At 35.6% G+C, this 21,748-nt stretch overlaps 2 protein-coding genes across 5 annotated transcripts; one reads left to right on the top strand and one right to left on the bottom strand.

The window, feature by feature from the left end:
• The first annotated feature begins 11,524 nt into the window (after positions 1–11,524).
• On the top strand, positions 11,525–15,575 carry LOC107954689 (E3 ubiquitin-protein ligase CHIP). 4 transcript variants are annotated; one of them, XM_016890321.2, is made up of 8 exons: positions 11,525–11,897; positions 12,016–12,083; positions 12,191–12,254; positions 13,063–13,134; positions 14,490–14,623; positions 14,755–14,908; positions 14,985–15,095; positions 15,196–15,575. In XM_016890321.2, the coding sequence occupies exons 1-8, from the start codon at positions 11,781–11,783 to the stop codon at positions 15,319–15,321; spliced, it is 846 nt and encodes a 281-aa protein (XP_016745810.1). In that variant the 5' UTR covers positions 11,525–11,780; the 3' UTR covers positions 15,322–15,575. The 4 variants fall into 4 exon arrangements, with proteins under 4 accessions (XP_016745810.1, XP_016745809.1, XP_040952478.1 ...); XM_016890320.2 differs by having other exon boundaries at positions 11,528–11,897; positions 14,979–15,095; XM_041096544.1 differs by lacking the exon at positions 13,063–13,134 and having other exon boundaries at positions 11,528–11,897.
• A 3,312-nt stretch (positions 15,576–18,887) lies between these two features.
• On the bottom strand, positions 18,888–19,448 carry LOC107956164 (uncharacterized). Its single transcript, XM_016891896.1, has one exon. The coding sequence runs from the start codon at positions 19,446–19,448 to the stop codon at positions 18,888–18,890; it is 561 nt and encodes a 186-aa protein (XP_016747385.1).
• Between the last annotated feature and the right edge of the window lie 2,300 nt (positions 19,449–21,748).

The raw sequence follows: 21,748 nt of genomic DNA, 5'->3' as shown, positions 1-21,748 counted from the left end.
ATTTGATTTAAATATACGATCCTCTCATTGCATTTCATTTGTTTTGAGTTATAGTTTTCATTTTTAAATTTTTATATCTTTCTGCACATTGCATTGCATGACCGTTGGTCACACCTTTTAAGCGTAAGTGAGAAGATACTCCTTCGTGAGGTTTTCACCTCCGTGCAGGATAGTGAATCGCTTTTGGGATACATCCGTACCTATGTCTTCGTGAGATTTTCATCTCCGAGCAGCCATAGGGAAATGTATTCCCCTGGACCGAACTCGGTCTGTATGAGCCTATAATGGGTGAAGATCGAGGAATATGCTGGTTTGGGTACCTTATCTTTAGAACCAACCCTCATATAGTGGACTTAGGAACCTAACCTAGGTAGAGCCACTCCAAATCCCTAGTATTTACATGATTAGGTACTTTTTGTTTTTCGTGCTTGCTTATGTTTTGTTCTAACCCCTCTTGTTGTGTTTTGATTATGATTGCATTGCATCGCATCTGCATCTTAGGAAAAGGGTATTGATTCAAGTCCGATTACTAAATTAGAAAGCTTGTCATGGAATACGGATTCCTTGATAAAGTGGAAAATAATACGACTTCCCAAATATATTCTGAGAAACACAAGAAGGGCGATGAAAGAGTTCGTGATCTTTACTTCGTGGCCTAAGGGTTCGAGACGATTATCCAAAAGCCTTCGACAAGCTGACGAGCCTTATGAAGATGGGCAGATGGTGGATCGCGACCAAGATCAAGAAAATGAGCTAGAAATGGCATCTATTGGCAAGATTACCTCAAACATGCGGATGAAGAAAAAAAAGACCGATGTTGTTTCTTGGAATATGACGGTGAGGCCGTACATGTATCTGTTTTATGTAAGGGAATTTGCTTTTTAGAAAAGTTTCCTAAATGTAATTGAATCAGAATCAATGTCTCTATAGGCGTTCATTTCATGCACTTGCATTATATTGCATTACATGCATTAAATTCCATTGAAAGAGTCTAAACGAGTAAATTTATTTCAGCTAACCTAGAAAACCAACCAACCAAACACCCTTACGATATCCAAGCAAAGACTAGAGAAATGGAACGAAGGTTGGAAAAATTAGAGCGAATGCAGATTCAGATGCAGGAGCAATTGATTAAATTTCAACAGGAGATGAGAAATCAGATGCTAGAATTACAGAGAACCTTGATAAACCAGTTCAACCGATTACTAGCTGGAAAGTCAAAAGAAGTGAAAGACTCGGTGGTTTACTTCGGGGTTGATAATGAGGACCTTGTCTATTCCTTAGATTATACTTCGACATATGTCCAAGTCCAGCCGGATGGGCGTCCACACGTGGCACTCTTTACTATCAGATCACAACAGTATTAGACTGGTATAGCAACACCGGTGGGTTACTTGACAGACCCAAGGTCCAATGTGAGGAACAATTTTCCTGTTGCTCTCGATAGCCCGGCTGAAACAAAGCAGGCGAGGGTGGAGTACCTAGGTACTACAAAGGCCTCGAGGAAGAAGGGGAATAAATGGGATAATACAGGCAGGTATAACAAAGGCCACTCAAAACCAATCACTAAGGGCCAACAAAAGACGGCAACCACCAGCCATCAGAGCCCTTTAAAGCAAGAACCTTATGTGAAACAAGGCTCTGAGAACCTCCAGTTCACGCCAATTCCGATGTCGTATAAGGAGCTGTATCAAAGCTTATTCAATGCGCGTATTGTTGCCCCTCTCTACACGAAACCTCCACAGCCTCCGTACCCTAGATGGCATGACGCAAATGCACAATGCGAATATCATGCGGGAAATATAGGGCATTCCATAGAAAACTGCATTGCCTTTAAAAAACTGATTGAAAGGCTTATCAGTATGGGCGTTGTTAAATTTGATGATTCCTCTAGTGCAGAAAATACGCTGCCCAATCATATTAATGACGAGGCGAATAAGGTGTACGAAAAGGTGTTGGGAAATGTTCACATCAACGATGTGTCTGAAGACACAATTGGGAAGGGACCTTGTTAGATGTCTGCCCTTACGAATTCTGGAGTGTTCTAAACAATTAGACTGCGGAAGAAATCCCTATAGTTTTTAGAGCTTTTCTAGAGTAATGTTCAGAACATTTTTGTTGTTTTTAGCCTAGAAATGATAGAAATTCCTTTGTGAAATTGGCTTATGTCTGAATGTTGTTATTTTAATGAAATACATCTTTGCATTCCTTTTTAAGCCAATATTCTTTCATTCTTTCTGAATAATTATTTCTGATTATTCCATTCTTTTGGATCTTCTTCCACATCATTCATTCATTCATAATCATATTGTATAAATAATTATTCATAAATTTATATTTTCTTTTGTATATTCTTTCGTACTTATTATGAGTCCCCAGATATCAATTACGTGAATGACTCTGCTACAGACCCAGATTTTCCTTTTGAGCGAGGCATGTGTTTAGAGGGATCTCAGGGCTTTGAAAATGACAAAGATTGTAGTTTATCACCTGACTTGTTAAGGATGGTTAAACAAGAGGATAGACAGATCCTACCTCACAAGGAATCATCAGAAATTGTGAGCTTGGCGAAGATTAGAATTGACCTGACCGCAAAAAAAAAAATGAAGTGAGACCTCATCAAGTTACCACTAGAGTTCGAAGATATCTTTGTAGGATCATACCAGGATATGCCCGGGTTAAACGCTGATAATGAAATCTGCACAACATCACGATGTCAGAAATTTATAGTGCGAACGATGCAATTCTTTGCAGGGGCAATGCCTCTCTCGTTGAGTTATCATAGCTTTGCCCATTTAAAGTCGAGTTTCCATCCCTTCAAGATGTTGTTGGATTTTATCCTAATTAAAGAGAAAGATCCAAATTTTTCTGTCGTAGTTGCGTCCCAAAAGGGCTCTATGAAAGAAATCTGGTACCAAAGAAGGTTTCTTACATACAAGATGAAAGTGGAAGATCTTATGTGGAAGACTTTAGAATAACATTGATTCTGGTCGAAAAGCATGACCAGGACTTGCCTAATCTTATGAGTTCAGACTAAAAAAAATCAAAAAAATCAAAAAAATAAAAAAAATCAAAGTCAAAATAGGAAAAAAAAGAAGAATAAAAAAATCAAAAAAAGAAAAAAAAGAAAAAAGGAGAGGTCAAGGCGAAAACCTGCAAATGGCGCTTTGACCAAAGGTGGATTTGAGTTGAAGACCTAAAAAGGGCAACTCAAATTTCGAGCAAAGTGGGGCATGGACATCACCATTATCGAAGACTTCTATTGGGCATTGCTTCATTTTGGGAGGCTACTTCATGGATCAAGGTGATCCTATACTGATACAGAATTTCAGAGAGGATGGTATTGGAAAATACATTGAACTTAAATGATAGCACGATAACTGAGGTCTGAAATCAATTCAGAAGTAGACACCACGTTTTGTCACCGAATTACCTAGAGGTGAACAAGGACTGGCATGAGAAATTACCATTTGCCCTCATTGTTTATCAAACATCTGTACTGGGGCAACACCTCTCTTTTTGGTTTACAGGATTGAGGTAGTTTTACCTATTAAAATCCCCTCATTGCTTGTTGGAGGGATCCTATCGCGATGTGATCAGTTGGCCCTAGGAAAAGAGTTAGAAGCTATTCATCAGGGTCGGATGTACCATAAATAAATAATATAAGCCCATAATAAACAGGCCCGTCTTAGAGAATTCCACGAGAGGGCTGGATGTTGAAAAAGATTCTTTCTTAATGAAAGGATTCTAAAGGGAAATGAATGCCAAACCGGGAATGTCCTTACGTTGTAAAGAAGACATTCTTCAGAAGAGCACTGATCCTGAGTGAGATTGCTAGTCCTATAAACTCGGATCCAGTCAAGAAATACTTTGTTTAAAGAAGGAGAGATGACCAAGGTGAAAACCCGCAAAGGGCATTCTGAGTAAAAAAAAAAGAATGAAAAAAAATGAAAAATGAGAATGAAAAATGAAAATGAAAAATGAAAAATGGAAAGGCTAAGGGGAAAACCCGCAAAGGGCGCTTTAGGCCAAAGGGGATTTGAGTTGAAAACCCGAATATGGCGGTTCAACTATTTGTTCAGAATGGGGCATGAGGCGATCAGAGCGATTCAAATTTTGATCATATTGGGGCATGTGGTGATCTTGCTGTACCTGAATCAACAAGAAAGGATAGGCGACATCTTGGGGCATCGACAGAGTGCTGTAGATCTCCTAAGCACATGTCCAACTCAAAATGGTCTTCAGAAAGTTCGTACAGAGAAGTTCAAGCTGCGATATCTGGGGCACCCAATTATCATATTATCTATATTAAATTTGTTGTTCTTGGAATACCTTTTTCCTTTACAAGATATACATTCCCGATCAATTTCTTCATTATCCTTCTTTACTATTTTTGGTAATTTATTCCTTTCGAGCTATGCTCAGAACCAATTTTATTCTTATCCATTGTTATGACCCTTTTTTGCAAGCATGTTGCATTGGAATAATAGTTAATGGACTAATAAAACTTTCACAAAGGAAGTTTTGTATATTACTCGGAAAAGTTTTTAAATAATATAGGAGCCTAAAGCGGGACTTTTGTTTAGAACATACCAATTTTAAAGGTTGGAAATTTGGGAAGGAATAGTCTAAATTTAGACTTTCTCTTTGGATTTTTGTTGTCAAATGCGTTGATTGACAAGACGCCATGTTGGTGACAAAGTTGAATAAACAAGAAAGCAATGATCACTAGGCAAGATGAAGAGGTTACCTCGGAGAAAAGAGCTTTCATCTGTGCATAATTCTTTGGTATGACACCCTGAGAATGGTGTAAGAAACCAGAACGATTCAGATCCTGTATCCTTGAATGGTGATAGAAGGATTTAGGAAAAGCCACATATTTCTACCCTTAGATTACTGTGAGAGAATGATGGTACAAATTTTGGCGTCCCAGTGGATATAACTTTGAGGTTTACAGTGGGGGCAGCCTGTCTAAATATTTCTTCAGAAAGCGCCAGTCGAGAAGGAAAGTGTTGTAACATTTCAGTTACAAAGCCTTAATAAACTTCGAGTAGAGATAACTTAAGCGGGATCATTCTCGAAAAAATAAAATTCTGCATTCATGCAAACACCATTTGCACATGTCTAGTTAGGAGCATTTATTTCATTTTGATCATGTCATCCTAATCATTAGGCATAATTAGGTTCATTATACAGGTCTTATTTCCCTGAGATTACGGTGGAACAGACCGAAGAATTACAGATTTTATCTCCCTGAGATTACAGCGGAGCAGATTGAAGATAGTAATCCTATCTCCCTTAGATTACAGTGGAGCGGATTAAAAGATCTTATCTTTCTGGAGTTACAGTAGAGTAGATCGCATCAGGTCTTATCTCCCTGAGATTACAGTGGGGCAGACCGAAAAATTTCAGATCTTATCTCCCTGAGATTACAGCGGAGTAGATTGAAGATAGTAATCCTATCTCCCTGAAGTTACAGTGGAGCGGATTAAAATAAAGGATCTTATCTCTCTAAAGTTACAGCAGAGTAGATCGCATCAGGTCGTATCTCCCTAAGGTTACAGTGGAGTAGACCGAAGAATTTCAGATCTTATCTCCTTGAGGTTACAGTGGAACAGATTGAAGCCAGAGATCTTATCTCCCTGAGATTACAGCGGAGCAGATCGAAGGCACTATCCTATCTCCCTGAAGTCACAGTGGAGCGAATTAAAATAAAGGATCTTATCTCTCTGAGGTTACAGCAGAGTAGATCGCATCAGGTCTTATCTCCCTGAGGTTACAGTGGAGTAGACCGAAGGATTTCAGATATTATCTCCTTGAGGTTACAGTGGAGCATATTGAAGCCAGAGATCTTATCTCACTGAGATTACAGCGGAGCATATCGAAGACACTATCCTATCTCCCTGAAGTTATAGTGGAGCGGATTAAAATAAAGGATCTTATCTCTCTGAGGTTACAGCAGAGTAGATCGCATCAGGTCTTATCTCCCTGAGGTTACAGTGGAGTAGACCGAAGAATTTCAGATGTTATCTCCCTGAGGTTACAGTGGAGCAGATTGAAGCCAGAGATCTTATCTCCCTGAGATTACAGAGGAGCAGATCGAAGACACTATCCTATCTCCCTGAAGTTACAGTGGAGCGGATTAAAAATAAAGGATCTTATCTCTCTGAGGTTACAGCAGAGTAGATCGCATCAGGTCTTATCTCCCTGAGGTTACAGTGGAGTAGACCGAAGAATTTCAGATCTTATCTCCCTGAGGTTACAGTGGAGCAGATTGAAGCCAGAGATCTTATCTCCCTGAGATTACAGCGGAGCAGATCGAAGACACTATCCTATCTCTCTAAAGTTACAGTGGAGCGGATTAAAATAAAGGATCTTATCTCTTTGAAGTTACAGCAGAGTAGATCGCACCAGGTCTTATCTCCCTGAGGTTACAGTGGAGTAGACCGAAGAATTTCAGATCTTTTCTCTCTGAAGTTGCAGCGGAGCAGACTGAGTAATCAAGTCTTAACCCCCTAAAGTTGCAGTGGGGCAGATCGAAGATGACAAATCTTATCTCCCTGAGGTTATAGTGGAGCAGATTGAAGCCGATAATCCTATCTTCCTGAAGTTGCAGTGGAGCGGATTAAAACCACAGATTTTATATCTCTGAAGTTACGGTAGAGTAGATCACATACAGTCTTATCTCCCTGAAGTTGCAGTGGAGCGGATTAAAACCACAGATCTTATCTCTCTGAAGTTGCAGTAGAGCAGATCACATACAGTCTTATCTCCCTGAAGTTGCAGTGGAGCAGACGAAAGAAATCAATCCTATCTCTCTGAAGTTATAGTGGAGCGGATTAAAACCACAGATCTTATCTCTTTGAAGTTACAGTAGAGCAGATCACATCCAGTCTTATCTCCTTGAAGTTGCAGTGGAGTAGACGAAAGAAATCAATCCTATCTCCCTAAAGTTGCAGTGGAGCGGATTAAAACCACAGATCTTATCTCTCTGAAGTTGCAGTAGAGCAGATCGCATTCAGTCTTATCTCCCAGAAGTTGCAGTGGAGCAGACGAAAAAAATTAATCCTATCTTCCTGAAGTTGCAGTGAAGCGGATTAAAATGATGGATCTTATCTATCTGAAGTTCCAATATAGCATATCGCATCAGACTTTTTTAAAAATGCAGTTGAAGCTACAAGTCTCATCTCACTGAGGTTGCAGTGTAGTAGACTGAAGATAGCAAATGTTTCCTCGAAGAGTCACAAATCCTATCTCCCTGAAGTTGCAGTGGAGCGGATTAAAATGATGAATCCTATATCTCTGAAGTTGCAGTAGGTCGGATTAAATCTACCACAACAAGTCTTCTCTCCCTGATGTTACAGTGGAGCAAATTAAAACCACAAACATCGTCCCCCTGAAGTTGCTGCGAAGAAGATTGAAGCTACAAGTCAGATCTTTCTGAAGTGCAGTGGAGTGGATCGAAGCAACAAGACACCGTGGATTGAAATAAGGCTATTTGAAGAGGAGAAGTGTCAAAAGAAGTCAAGACTCGACAAGGCCGGGCAAAATTGGTCTTTTTTAGTCTTTGCTCTGTTCTCGTTACACAACAACGAGCAAAGAGGGGCAGCTGTACAAGCCCATTTGCCCGGGCCCAACAAACAAAACAAAAACACTACCCAAGCAAACTTAAGCCCAAAACCCGAACGGCTCAATACCCAAGCCCAACTAGCCCAAAACCCAATGACCCAAAAAAACCTAAAACTATCAGAAAAACCTAATCCCCCTAACCCTAGGTGCGCCGCACCTAGGGTCGCCCACTTGCCCTCTGCCAGCCGCCATCGCCGTTCGGTCGCCGCTAGACGTCCCATCCGCGTCCATCACCGCCCATTTGCCCACTTGCCGACTTGCCGCGTCAACTCACCTGCAAACAATAAAGAAAAGGCAGCAGAATAACAAAGAAAGGAGGCTTTAAAAAGCCGAAGCAAATGTAAAACAAGCGAGGGGGGACCGATTTGTTGTTTTGTAAAAAAGGGGGGCTTCCAACAACTTTTGTAAGAAAAAAAGATTCAATCGAAAGAAAATAAAAAACAGATTCAAGGTGTTGTTCTTTTTTTTCTTTTAGATCTGGAAGGTTTTTTTTTTATTTTATTCTCTTTTCTTTTCGATTACATATATATATAAATAAAGATAGTAAAATAAAGAAAAAGAGAAAAAAAATTACCTTTTTTAGTTTTCGGCCACGGCGCACGGTGGCCGGCGCGACGGTGGCTATTGGCCGGAGCCCAGGCCGGACTGGGGAGAGGGTTTGAGAGAGAATGAAGTTTTTTTTTCTGAAAATGAAGGGAAATGATTTTTTTTGGAAAATTTTTGGAATATATAGGATATTAAAACGGCGCCGTTTTGGGTAAGGGGATCCGCGCGTCGACCTGACCCGATCCGATCCGGGGATCCACGTGTTTTTAATTTTTGGGCTATTTGCACACGCAGTCCCTCCTATTTTGCAGCGCGCCCTTTTTCATTATTTTCTTTTATTTTTTTAATTTAGCCCTATAATTTCATTTTTGTTTCAATTTAGTCCTTTTTTATTTCGATTTCGCCCCGTATTTTTGCTTTTACTTCGATTTAGTCCTTTTTTAAACACTTTTATTATTTTCTTCATTATTTTAATATATTATCATCTTTTAATATTAATATTAATATTATTATTATTATTATTATCATCATCATCTTTACCATTAATTATTAATATTAATGTTGTTATTATTACCATTATATTTCCATTTATATTTACTATGTAATTTTAAATACATGTGCCATATTATATCATATTATTATTATATAAGTGCTTATATATATTTCATATATAATTTATTTAATATATATATTAAATACTTTTTATATGTACATATTTATATATGTATATCTATATACTCCTTTTCCTCATGAATATATGTACACGTACTCATATATATATATTTATTTTATTTTAATAATTTTAAAATATACATATACATATTTTTCATATTTTATAATTTTCATATATTTTCTTTTATTTTTTATGTATTTATTTACATGTCCATTTTTATGCTATAATTTATTTATTTGCTATGGTATACGCATGATTGATTTATTTTATTATTCATTTTTGTTCATTTTTATTCACATTATCATGTTTATTATTCCATTGTGCACATAAATATCATGTTTCAAAAGGAAAAATATTTCTAATCGAGGTAATATTTAGCGTTTGGAAATTTGAGAAAAACATACCCTAAGGTGCTGGGTGTTGTTTTTTCTCGTTCAACCAAATGGCTTAATATTCTTTTAAAAATTTTAAAATAAGGCAATGTTTTGCGTTTGAAAATTTGAGAAAACACGCCCTAAGGCGCTGAGTGTCGATTTTTCTCGTTCAACCAAATGACTTAATATCCTTTTAAAAATTTTAAAATAAGGCAATATTTTGCGTTTGGAAATTCGAGGAACGTGCCCTAAGGTGCTTGGTTTCGATTTCCTGTTTAACCAAATTGCCAAATATCCTCTTGAGTTTTAATCCATGCCATTCGAGTTTTTTTTAAGGATCGTATTTTAAATTTCTTTAAAGTTTTCAGTTTTTCGACACTAAGACATTAATTAATCAACTAGGTACCAATTTTGGGCGTATCGAGGGTGCTAATCCTTCCTCGTGCGTAACCGACTCCCGAACCCGTTTTTCTAAATTTCGTGGACCAAACTTGTTGTTTTAATAAAATCAAATCGTTTATTAAAAACAACCACTTTTCGAGGTGATCCGATCACACCTCATCAAAAAGGATCGGTGGCGACTTCCATTTTCGTTTTCATTTTCCAAAACCTAAGTCGACCCCGTTTTCAATCAAAAAAATGGTGTCAACACACACCATGAACGTCACAAGTGAATTAATTCACAAACGGATTCAAAATTAATTCATCTTGGGTCCTGCCCAATGTATCATTTTACCAATGAATACATCCATGTCTCTACTCGTGGAGTCAACTGTTTTGATAGCCAAGACTAACCTTCTCCTCAATTGGGATTGTAGATGACACAATAATCCTTCTCAATATTTGAATCAAATGCTCACTTTGATTCTTTTATGGGATTACGACTCATTTAGATTATTTACTGGAGTAAGTTGTCTTTCTAGCAATGTAAACATTATTTACAATGTTACTTATCTTCAGTTTGAACTTTAGACAATCAATTAGCTAATATTTGTTTGTCACAATTTCGCTATGCATGTAAAATATAAAAGACATAAATACAAAAGATATAATAGTGAAATGCGAAATTAACTTTATTTATTTATTTATCGTTCAAATAAATAGATAACAATTACATGTTTACTACAATATGGACATATTTCCCAACACATTGAAGCAAATCTCATCCTTCCAAAATCATGTCTACACGATCCTTGGGTCGAATCTCTATCAAAGAGAAGAACCATAGAATTTTTCTTTGTAATAATAACTATTCTCAAAGTTCATAAATAAAAATTTGAATCCAAATTTCCAAATTATTCTTTGTAATAGTAACTATTCTCAAAGTTCATAAATAAAAATTTGAATCCAAATTTCCAAATTAAATTTTGACACAAAATCTGAATGTACAATATTTTCTCAAAGTTTGTAATAAAAATTTGCATGTTAAAAATTCAATCTATCAAGTGACAGGGCCACATGGAGCATTCTGGGATCAATTGACCAAATAAAAAGTAAAAAAAATGCTTATAATTTTTAATATATATATAATTGGTGTAATTTTTTTTTCAATTTTTATTAGACATTTCGATTTTAATATGTATTGGATTATATCATTATATTTATATATGCAGATGTATTTATGTTATTTGACTCTAAGATTGTCTTATTTAACATTCACACACCTTATCCATTACGCCCAAGTTTAAATAAGAATTAAGAAGAATTGTTTTCGTGATTAGTTGTTCAGAAATTAAATTTAAGATTTGTGTGAATTATAAACTTAAAATAAATATTTTATTATTTTACTTTTGATTTAATAAAATAATAATATTTTTTAATAATTAAAGATGGAATATGAAATTATTTGGAATTAAATCTAGACTTTTATACCTACAATACAATATTTTTACCACTAGAGTAAGAGATTGTTAACTATACAAATATTTTGTTATTCACTTACAATTCAACAACAAATATCGAATACAAATATTTGTTAAGTGCATTTTAATTTGAAAATTATATTATACATTGTGAATTTTTATAATATGTAAAATATTTTATAAGATATAATAAAAAATATAAATAAATTTAATATTTATCACATTCTCAACTATTTTTAAAATATAAATAAATTTAACTCGATTTTAAAATATAAAAAATATCAAAAAATAATGAGAAAAATGATTCTCAAATCCATAAGTCATACAAGAAAACAAGGAAATCCAACAGCATTGACCAAAATTAAGAGTTAAAGTATGTATCATCCAATCCTATTCGGCTGTGAGATAAGTGCATCCTCAAGAGGTGACGCCATCACTGCCCAAAATCATAATAGAAGGCCAAAAAAATAAAAAAATCGCAAGGGTTCTGCGTTTGAGGTTGCTTTCACCTGGAACAATCTTGAATCCTCTTCGAAGTCGCGCTGCTGCTTCCTTCTTCATTTCATTTCCCACATTTGAAATTCAAAAAAAAAAAAAAATTTTGTAGAGATAAACTTCAAGAGGAAAAAAAAGAAACAAATCGCAGATTTCGTTGGTTTACGCTTCACGGTTAACATATTTCATTCAGGAAAAGAAATGGTGTCAGGTTCGGCATTAAGCGCGGCAGCCAAACAAGCGGAGCAATTGAGGAAAGATGGCAACATTTATTTCAAGAAAGATCGTTTTGGGGCAGCCATCGATGCTTATACTGAGGTCTACAATCTTCCTCTCCTCCCTTTTTTTTTTGAAAAAAAATTGTTTTTGTTTGCTATATTAGTTTCTTAAATTTTTTGATTTTTTATAAAATTTATGTAATTTTTTGGGTTTAAAGGCGATTACGTTATGCCCCAATGTTCCTGTATATTGGACGAATCGCGCTCTTTGCCATCGCAGACGGAAGTATGTACGCAATCCTTTTATAATTAATTTTTATGTAAAAATAGTGCCTTTTTTTCTTAAGAGGAAAAAAGGTTTTTGAAGGTGTCTCTTTTCTTGGTTTGACGCAGTGAATGGTTGAAAGTGGAAGAGGATTGCCGGCGAGCTATTCAGCTTGACTACAGTTCTGTCAAGGTAATCTTCTTTCATTTCTTATTCCGTTATGCTGATTTTTAGGGTTTGTTGTGCGCCTAATTATCATGACATTTCACACACCCCTGACCCGTCCATGTCTTGAAATTTGATTCTTCTTGGTTGCCTTGTTTTTTGTTTTTCTTTTTTCCCTTTTGGATGTAATGCTAAATCATGTATAGCAGAATAAAATAAGTTCTTAGGCGAGTATTAAGGTGATTGAAGCTTCTACCGGCCTGACATTTTCAGGTCATCTATAACTCTTTGATTATTTCCTAAGAAAGGAGTCAAGTTTAGTTGTTTAGTCGACTTTCAAGCGCCAATTGGAAACTGAGTAGGATTGGAACTGGGAATGGGTTCAAGCAAAATTAAGGACTTCTGGAAGTTAAAGTGGCAAATACCTTGCTATGTTAGTCTTTAGTTATAAACCTATCAAAAGCTGGTTTGGAACTGTTGAGATAATCATGCGTCTTGGGTTGTTTAACTTAATTTCCCATGCAAAATCTAATGGTTTTCTGGCAGTTTCTTCTTTTCCCAAGTAAAATCAAACTTGATTTTGCAATGTCGGTTGTTTTTGCCATTTTTTATGCAAAATCTGAATTATCTACTGGGTTAAAAATTTTCATTTTAATGTTCTTTTATTCCAACTTGCTAACCTGTTTACTGCAAGTTTTAACTTCCTAGTTATTTTCTTTTTCATTTGTTCCTCCCTTAGGAACATCAAAACTGGGGTTTGGCTTAGTGTATGCTTATTGTGCATACCTTTTCCTTTAGTACTGACGGGGTATACTTACCTATGGTTACTTGATAGGCACACTACATGTTGGGACTTGCCTTACTTCAGAAGCAAGAATTAGATGAAGGGGTCAAGGAACTGCAAAAGGTATATATGACACGATGAATCTTTTTGTTTCTTAAGAATTAGAAATGATAACTTTGTTAGGGTTGCATTTGGAAACTTTTAATCTCTTTTAGTGAAGGTTGTTAAAGTCAATACATGCAATTAGTTTTTGTGGTTTTTTCACAATCACATATAGCATGCATGTGTTCCACCATGTTATTGACGTTCCTGTTATTAGCTTATCGAACAGTTGCATGGCGGTTGCTGGGTTTTATATTCATTGTAAATGTCTTATGCATCTTCATTCTGGTCCATGTTGTGGTTTTCCTTTGGTGGTTATACTTTTAATGAACATAGGGACCCCATTTCAACAAATGATATATAAGAAACAGAATATCTTTTGCTTTTGTTTATCTTTTGTCTGCTATGATGGCTTCGTTTGGTGTAGTATATCATATAGACTTGGATCCTTGACAAAAAGATTTTTGTCAAGGGAATGGGGATGTTGTTTGGCAGGAAAAAGACAACTGAATGCATTTTGATTTAGGATATATCTGAGAGCTTTTCTTTTTTGTTCCACCATTTCTTGATAGGGATGAGTAAAAGCAATAAGGGAAAAAATATCATTTCATGAGGAAGATAATTTGTGAAAGATATTTTGCACAATAAACATTTTCTTGCCATTTGTGTTGCCAGATATTTTGGGGGATTCTTTCCTGCCTTTTACATTTAGCAAGCTTGATCTTAGCTCATGGAACATAGAGGATAAGTGGATGAATTTGAGGTCTACTATGTTAACCATAATGAGCATTTATGTTAAGGGGGTGGAAAAGTGGTTCTAATATTAGTGCAACTTTTTTCTTCATTGTCATTATTGTTGTGAATAATACAATGAGCATTGGCCTGTGCTTTTTGTTTTTGCTGTTGCAAAGATGTTTGCTTATAAGGGGATGAATACCATCAATAGAGTAAACTATCGATGATTTAAGCGGTTTCCTTAAAATATGTAGTGAGGCTATTTTGGGATTTACTCTTGTCTGATTTGATGATTTTCCTATAAGCTTTAAGCCAATGAACTAGGCACTGGCTTTTGAAGTCTGGTAATTGTAGTGAGTGTTCCTAATATTTTAGGGTTATGAACCAATAATGTTTTGAAATGCTGAATGCCGTAGTTTGTAATGTACAAGTTTTTCCGGAAATCCTTTTTGGGCATGCAGTTTCTTTCTTCTTATAAATATTGTTTAACTTTTTCCTGGAATATATATACATATGCAAAGATGTTGTTCACCGTAAGAAATTTTGGTTGAACAAATTATTGAGTGGTATTGGGTTCTCTTGCCTTTATTTTATATGTATAAAATGATTCTTTACTTAGAAAGGCTAATCTGCTTATTTAGGCTTTGGATCTTGGAAGGGGTGCAAATCCAAAGGGTTATATGGTAGATGAGATTTGGCAGGAGCTTGCAAAAGCAAAGTACATGCTATGGGAGCATGCATCTTCCAAGCGTTCATGGGAATTGCAAAGTTTGAAGTATGTCATCCCTGTGAGTTAAGACATTTGCTTCGAGGGGAATGGTTTACCTCTCTGGAACTTTTTGATGGAGAAATGGTCCTAATGTTTATTTTTGCTTCATGCAATTATTTATTTCCTCTATGTTGCAGGGAGGCTTGTGAAACTGCTCTTAGAGAAAAACATTTTCTTGATGATTCTCAACCAGAAGGTTTCTTAGATGAGGCTGGTATTTCTCATATGAAACAACTGGAGGTTCTGAGGCAAGTGTTTAGGAAAGCTGGTGAAGCTGACATCCCTTGTGAGGTAAGAATGCGTTCTTTCCATTGTCAATTATACAAGCCCTTTTGTACTGTTTTGGAGACATGATATATAGTTTCAGGTGCCGGATTACTTGTGTTGTAAAATCACACTTGATATCTTCTGTGATCCTGTCATTACTCCAAGTGGAGTTACGTATGAGAGAGCAGTGATCCTTGACCATCTTCAGAAGGTGATATGCTCTGGAAATATTGGATGTTGTTTAGCAAAATAATTTTTTTAAAAGAAAGAAAAAGAACACTAATATCAATCATTTACATGCTGGAAATCAGGTTGGTAAATTTGATCCAATCACGCGCGAACCGCTTGATCAATCCCAACTTGTACCGAACTTGGCAATAAAGGAAGCAGTCCAAGCATACTTGGATAAACATGGTTGGGCTTACAAATTGGACTAAATGGTCGAATGTTGTGGTAAGTTTGCTGATTTAGTCGCACAAAGTGAAGTTATTGGTCAGAGTCTGCATATCTGTTTGGTATACATCAGTAATGTTTGGTTTAAGCTGTTTTTCTGTAGGGTTGAGTGTATAATGACATGCCATTTATTGGTGCATGTGGAGGACCTGTAATCCGTTGAAATTGTACAGTTATTTTCATAACAATTAACCTTGTACATATTTATCAAAATTAATTCATGCTATAATTGAGCTTCCATAATATATTTATATTGCTGCATTTATAAACCAATTTTCGGTTTGAGGGTCAAAATGTTCCTTTGTAAAAATTAAAGAAAAAAAAACAATTGCCCTTGAACAGTGCATTTATTGAGTTCTTTGGAAAAAAAGTCTTTCTCTTAATGGAGATTTCCGATTGGTCAGTTTGACTGTTAACATTGTAAATGTGAATAACAGACTTGACGTGTGGCATGACATGACTTTCTTTAAAAATATATATACCTTAAAAATAAATCTAGATAAATATGTCCTTTATTTAAATTTGGATAATCATCTCTTTAGTATAGGTGTGTAAATTTCGGATAAAATTGAATTAATTCAGTTAACCGACCGAATTCGGTTAATTGGTCAGTTAACAGAATTAATTCGGTCGGGGGTCGGTTAATAAATTTTTGAAAGTTTGGTTAACAGTTAATTCGATTCAAAATCGGTCGGTTATCTAAATTAACCGAATTTAATAAATAATATTATAATATATAAGTATTCTATCGGTTCGGTTAATATTTTGAAAATATAAATTAATCGGTCGGTTAAGTCGGTTATTTTTGATATGTTCTATACTTATTTTAACCAAAAATAAAAAAAATATAAAATTCGGTTAATTCGGTTAACCGAATGAAATAATCGAAAAAGTTTGGTTCGGTTAAAGTTTTTTGAAAAAATTTTGGTTTGGTTAACGGTTAAGGGTTTAAAGGGTCGGTTAATTCGGTTAATGGTAGTTCGAGTCGGTTAACCGGTTGTTTAACTGATTGAACACCTTTACTCTTCGGAAAATTTTGTATAAATATGCGGAAAAAAAAATGAAAAACTGTCATTTTTTTAAAATTTATCGATTTACTTTGTTTTTAAAGAAAGAAAAGAAAACACGTCCTACATTGAATTGGCAGAGAAAGTGAATTATGTAGAATGTGTTTTCTTCTCATCCAAAAAAATGTGTTCTATGTGGCGTGTTTTCTTTACCAGTTTAGTGAAAATGTGCCCTGTATGAAGCGTTTTTATCCAACGGTATCTTTTCCCAACGGGCATAAATCCAAACGGTTATGGGATCACAACAACCATTTTTTCCTTATATAAACCCTCAAATTCTCATTTTTTTTCAACTCTCAACTTTTAATTTTCAATTTTTACAATTTGATTTTCAATTTTCTTGTTCTCAATTTGTTATTCTCAATTCTCAATTCTTGATTTCTTTATCCAAATTTTCAATTCCAAAGTTTTTCTTAATTTCTTAATTCTTTGATTTTATTTTATTAATTCTTCGATGGCATATCAGTTTTTCGTTTGGATGACAAGCACATCTCCGGCATAGTAAGAAAATATTATTAATTTTAATCCGTTAATTATTATGATGTTAAAAACATATTATCAAAATTTTTAATTTTAAATAGTTAATTATTATGCTGTTCAGATTAATAATTTTTTTTATATTTATATACTCAGGCTGAAAATTAAATTTTAGAGACGTACATAAACAACTTAAGCGAAAGTGCACCGGAGGTCATTCATGGAAACTTGTGAGATGTAGGCTTTTTATACGTGGCTCGCATGCTCAGGGGACTAAATTGGATCCCCCACTCATCAGTGCTTTAGTTAAGAGATAGAGACCGGATCCCTCACTCATCAGTGCTTTGGTCAAGAGATAGAGGCCGGAGACACACACGTTCCATCTCCCTTGCGGCGAGTGTACAATTACACTCGAGGACGTTAGTTTACAACTTGGTCTATCGGTCGACAGGGATGTCATTACAAGGCCAATTGTTAGTGCCGATTGGAGTGCAACATGTGAACAATTGCTAGGAAAGGTGCCGAATAAGTTTAGGGGTAGTCGGATCGAGATGAGATGGTTGGAGGACAACTTTGAGATTATCGAGGTTTCAGCGAGTGACGTTGAAAATGAGCAATTTGCATCTGCATTCATCTTAAGGTTGATTGGGGGTCTGCTAATGTCAGATAAATCTTGAAATTTGGTACACTTGAAGTGACTACTACTACTAGCTGACTTGAGAGAAGTGAGGCGACTTAGTGGGGATCGGCGGTGCTGGGACATTATACCGATAAATTTTTCGAGCGATGATACCAGGAAAAGCTAAAATAGATGGTTGCATGCTCCTTTTTCAATCACGGGCATAGTATCGACTACCATTTCTACACCCCTGAGTGCAAGTCCTTTACGAATTTCCACTCCTAACATGGTAAAATTTATTTGATAATAATGTTACCTTTTTTGAATTTTTGTTGTTGTAATTTTCAAATAACATATTTTTTTTAAAAATAGGTGGAACAACCCCGCGAGCCATAGCGGTATATCGACCGAGCTCGAGGACATCCGACTAGCTTTAAATTAAGAAATCGAGGAGGTTAGTTTATGAATTTCATAATTATCGGTTTTTTTATTCCAACAACACTTGAAATTAAATATTAGGCACTTGTTGAAATTTATAAATTCGTACTGTAGTTCGTACAGATGCCATACGCGGATCCGAGGATTCAAGAATGTGTCTCGGAGGAATTTTTGGCCAACCGCAGCATCTGGCATGTGAAAGTGTGCCATTGGTCATTTTTGCAACGATCGAGATCCACGAATCTGATCGGGTGATGCGATAGTTCGGGTGTACGCAACATATTCCACAATAACCTTAGGAGCTCGATGACCTACACAAGATCGACATACGGGGGAGACCAGATGAAGATTGGACCATATTCCACAAGAAGTTTTTTGTGTTGAGGCAGCACAATATGATTACTTGCCAACGCTTGAACCGTATCTGACGCCGGAGTTGGTGACATCTTCGGATTACATGGATTGGTTCAGGCATCACAGGAAGCCATGTGTGATTAATTTTGATAAGATGTGACATTCTTAAAATTATTTGCATGTTTTGGGATATATATGTGAATGAAAGAATCTATGTTATTATTTTATTATAAAGTAATTTTGCCAAAATTATGATTCCTAGAAATTTGGTTGTAATTATTATTATTTTTCTGGGAATGTAATTAGATCGTGGACTACCATCTTCATGTAGCATTTATTTATTTTATTATTTTAGAATAATCAATATTTTTGGCAGAACCCAGAGAATCGAGACCTGTCCAAGATTGATCAAGATGATGCAAACTTGACCCAATCAATTGACAAAAGACCGATGGTGGTTTGGCGGTGGTGGTTGATGGTAGTGGCCAATGGCGGCCGATAGTGGTGCCCGACGATGGCTAGCGTCTTTTGAGGAAGAAGCAATGACTATATTTGCTTATGCTATTTGAACCAGTAGACTGTCATTCAATATCAACTAATAGGATTGTAGCTCTTTCATGAGTTGTGTAAGCGTCAGATTCTTGTTCCCAAGGTTATAAGCGGTTCGATAACTAGCAAAATGCTTGGCTAGACTTTTGAACACCATCTCTATTTGGGTGTTCTGGTCCAAATTGGCCTCATTTTCTAGGGCCTTGGGAAAGTTTCCCATAAGAGTCATCATATTGTCTTTGTTGGAAGTGTTAGGCTTTTGCTGGACATTCATTAAGTTAGTTATGACAGACTGTCGAGCCAATGGAGCTTGGCCTCCGAACATATCTTCTAGCTTATCTAGAATCGTTTTAGCAGTCTTACAACTCTTTAGTTGCTTATACAGAGTGCTGGTCATGCTTGCCATCATATAGCAACGAACTATCTCATCAGACTCTTCCCAGTGTTTTCTAGCCTCAACTTGAGTAATAGAAGGACACTTAGTATGAAGACCTGTTTTAAGTTTCTTACAGCTCAGGACAATTATCAGGTTCTTTTTCCATTCCTTATAGTTATTTTCATTCAATTTGTTTTCAATGAGTATGTTCAATAAGAGAGTAAGTGTCATTTTCGAGCTGAAAATAAAAATATGAATCTATTATATCTTTGTATAAGAAAATGTTTGAAAATTTTGCAACATTAAGATATGCATTAAGATGATGAATACGTCTTGCATTAAGCCTTGAAAAACATTTGTAAGCCATTGAAATGATAATTCCCACACCCATTGAATCAAGCCACCGTGGCGTGTTCATGATCAATTAGTAAGAACATGGATTTTCATCCAAGTAGTACATGGACCTAATTCCTTAGGCATTCACACGTACTAATAATCGTGTAACATTTAGCCATCATTCTAACTTAAGTAGAGCTCCGTTGAAAGTTACTTAACTAGAAGATCTTGAGTGTATAACCACCAACTCAAAACCTGTCACATCATGCACCGCAAATGAGTCATCCTGGGACAATCTCACCGAGTAGCATGCTTTGACTAGTTGTCCTCTTTTGAAGATAGAATTTCTTGACTTATTGTATGATAATGCCTACCATAAGGGCCGATCCAATTATCATTTGATCATAAGAGACTTGTTCTTTCTTTTAGGAAATCTTTTTAGTGAAATCCACTTAGCAATCCTATCGTGGAGTAGGACACTTGCAATGCTATCACAAGAGACCATTGATGGAGGCTGTAGGCCTTTTTTAGGGATCTTATCCCACTCAATATTTTAAAAAATGCAAAGTTTTTAATTTTCAGTTTCAATCATGAATGTAATATACGCATGACGAGTACATGTGACATTCTTTCCTAAAATATATGGCATGCTTATCTCATATATGCATGACATGCTATGAAAATTTTATAATTTTCAATTCATTTATTCATAAATCTACAATTTTGATTCTCCATAGTTTTTTTTAAGGGAAAAATAGAAGAAGTGAATGTAAACCGTGCACCAGGTTGGGTCCTAGTAAAGGGAGGTGAGTCATATTCGACACTTAAAAACCAAGTCTTTCCTTGTTAGAGTCAATCCGAGAAATGCACTTCCTCATTACCACACTTCTCACGGCAATCGAATAACCTAAAGAAGTGAACGAAACAATACAATACATGTATTTTCTTATTACCACACTTCTTATATTTAATCGATCAACTGTGGATCATCTCATACATATATATCATAATTATATCTTTAACAATTTCTAAACAGATATATAAGGAGATAGGTAATTAAAATAAAATTATCAGCCAATGTTTCCATGGTTCTATTTCTAGAAAATAAATGAAAAACCAAAAATTACATAGTTTTTCACTACAAGGCATTCCTTGTATTTCAATCTCCATCACTCCATCTTTTCCTTGTCATAGACTTTTTTTGGGAAAAATTACATTTAAGTCCTATATTCATTTTCGGCTCACACGAATTCTATATAAAAAAATCCTACGTGGAGATGATAGTCCACGGTCTATTTTTTAAGAACCACAATCTTGGCAAATAATAAAAATTCTATAATAAATATGTAATATTACATTCATTCCCATATATTTTCCTAAACATGCAAATAATTACAAGAGTGCCACATCTTATCAAATATCAATCAAACAAGATGAAAAGAGAGATTCAATCTCAATTTACACTATAAACATAACACAACTTGGGTCTGATACCAATGTTTGAAAACTCCCAGTTTGAAAACAATTTTCTTGCACGGAAGAAAATTAAAATTTTAAAAAACTAACCCAGTTTGTGATATTTATAGCAATAAATCCTAACTGAAAGCATACTTGTGTTTTCGGCTTAGAGGACGTTCTTTGTTCGCAGCTTTCAACCAAATGATCTTCTCGACTATTCTCGTACCAAGAATTATTTCGAGTGTAGACTCAATCTAATTGAATTGAAACACAGAATTAGAAAAAGTTTTTTTCTCTCTTTTATCTAAGGTGAAAACAAAAATTCTCTCTTCTTAATAGAAAAACTGATAGAATTGTTATTCTAGAAAAATATATTTGATAGTTGAGAATAAATTCTCTCTATTTTTTTGCAGAGTAACAATCTCTTAAAGTTGTTTATTGCTAGGAAAAGCAGCGTTACTAGTTATAACTTCAGGTAAGTTGGCGTCTTCCTTGGACTTCATCACATCGGTGTGAGCTGAGGCGCCAAAACTTGTCTTGCTATAGTTCTTCCTCTGCGACACTTGCACTGAGTTGGAGTTGGCCACCATATCTGATCTACTCTCATTTTGGAACTTCTTTGGGCTTCTAGCAGAATTCTCCATACTAAACTTAGGCTTAAACGAGCGGTTTTTAACCATGTAGTCTCTAGATCCACAATCGAAGCAAACCCCAAACTTCTTTTTGTATTCACAAAC

This window comes from Gossypium hirsutum, chromosome D07 (genome assembly GCF_007990345.1).
Source record: "Gossypium hirsutum isolate 1008001.06 chromosome D07, Gossypium_hirsutum_v2.1, whole genome shotgun sequence".
Lineage (NCBI taxonomy): Eukaryota > Viridiplantae > Streptophyta > Magnoliopsida > Malvales > Malvaceae > Gossypium > Gossypium hirsutum.
Note: the sequence above shows the minus strand (reverse complement) of the source record. Positions and strands in the feature narration are given on the sequence as shown.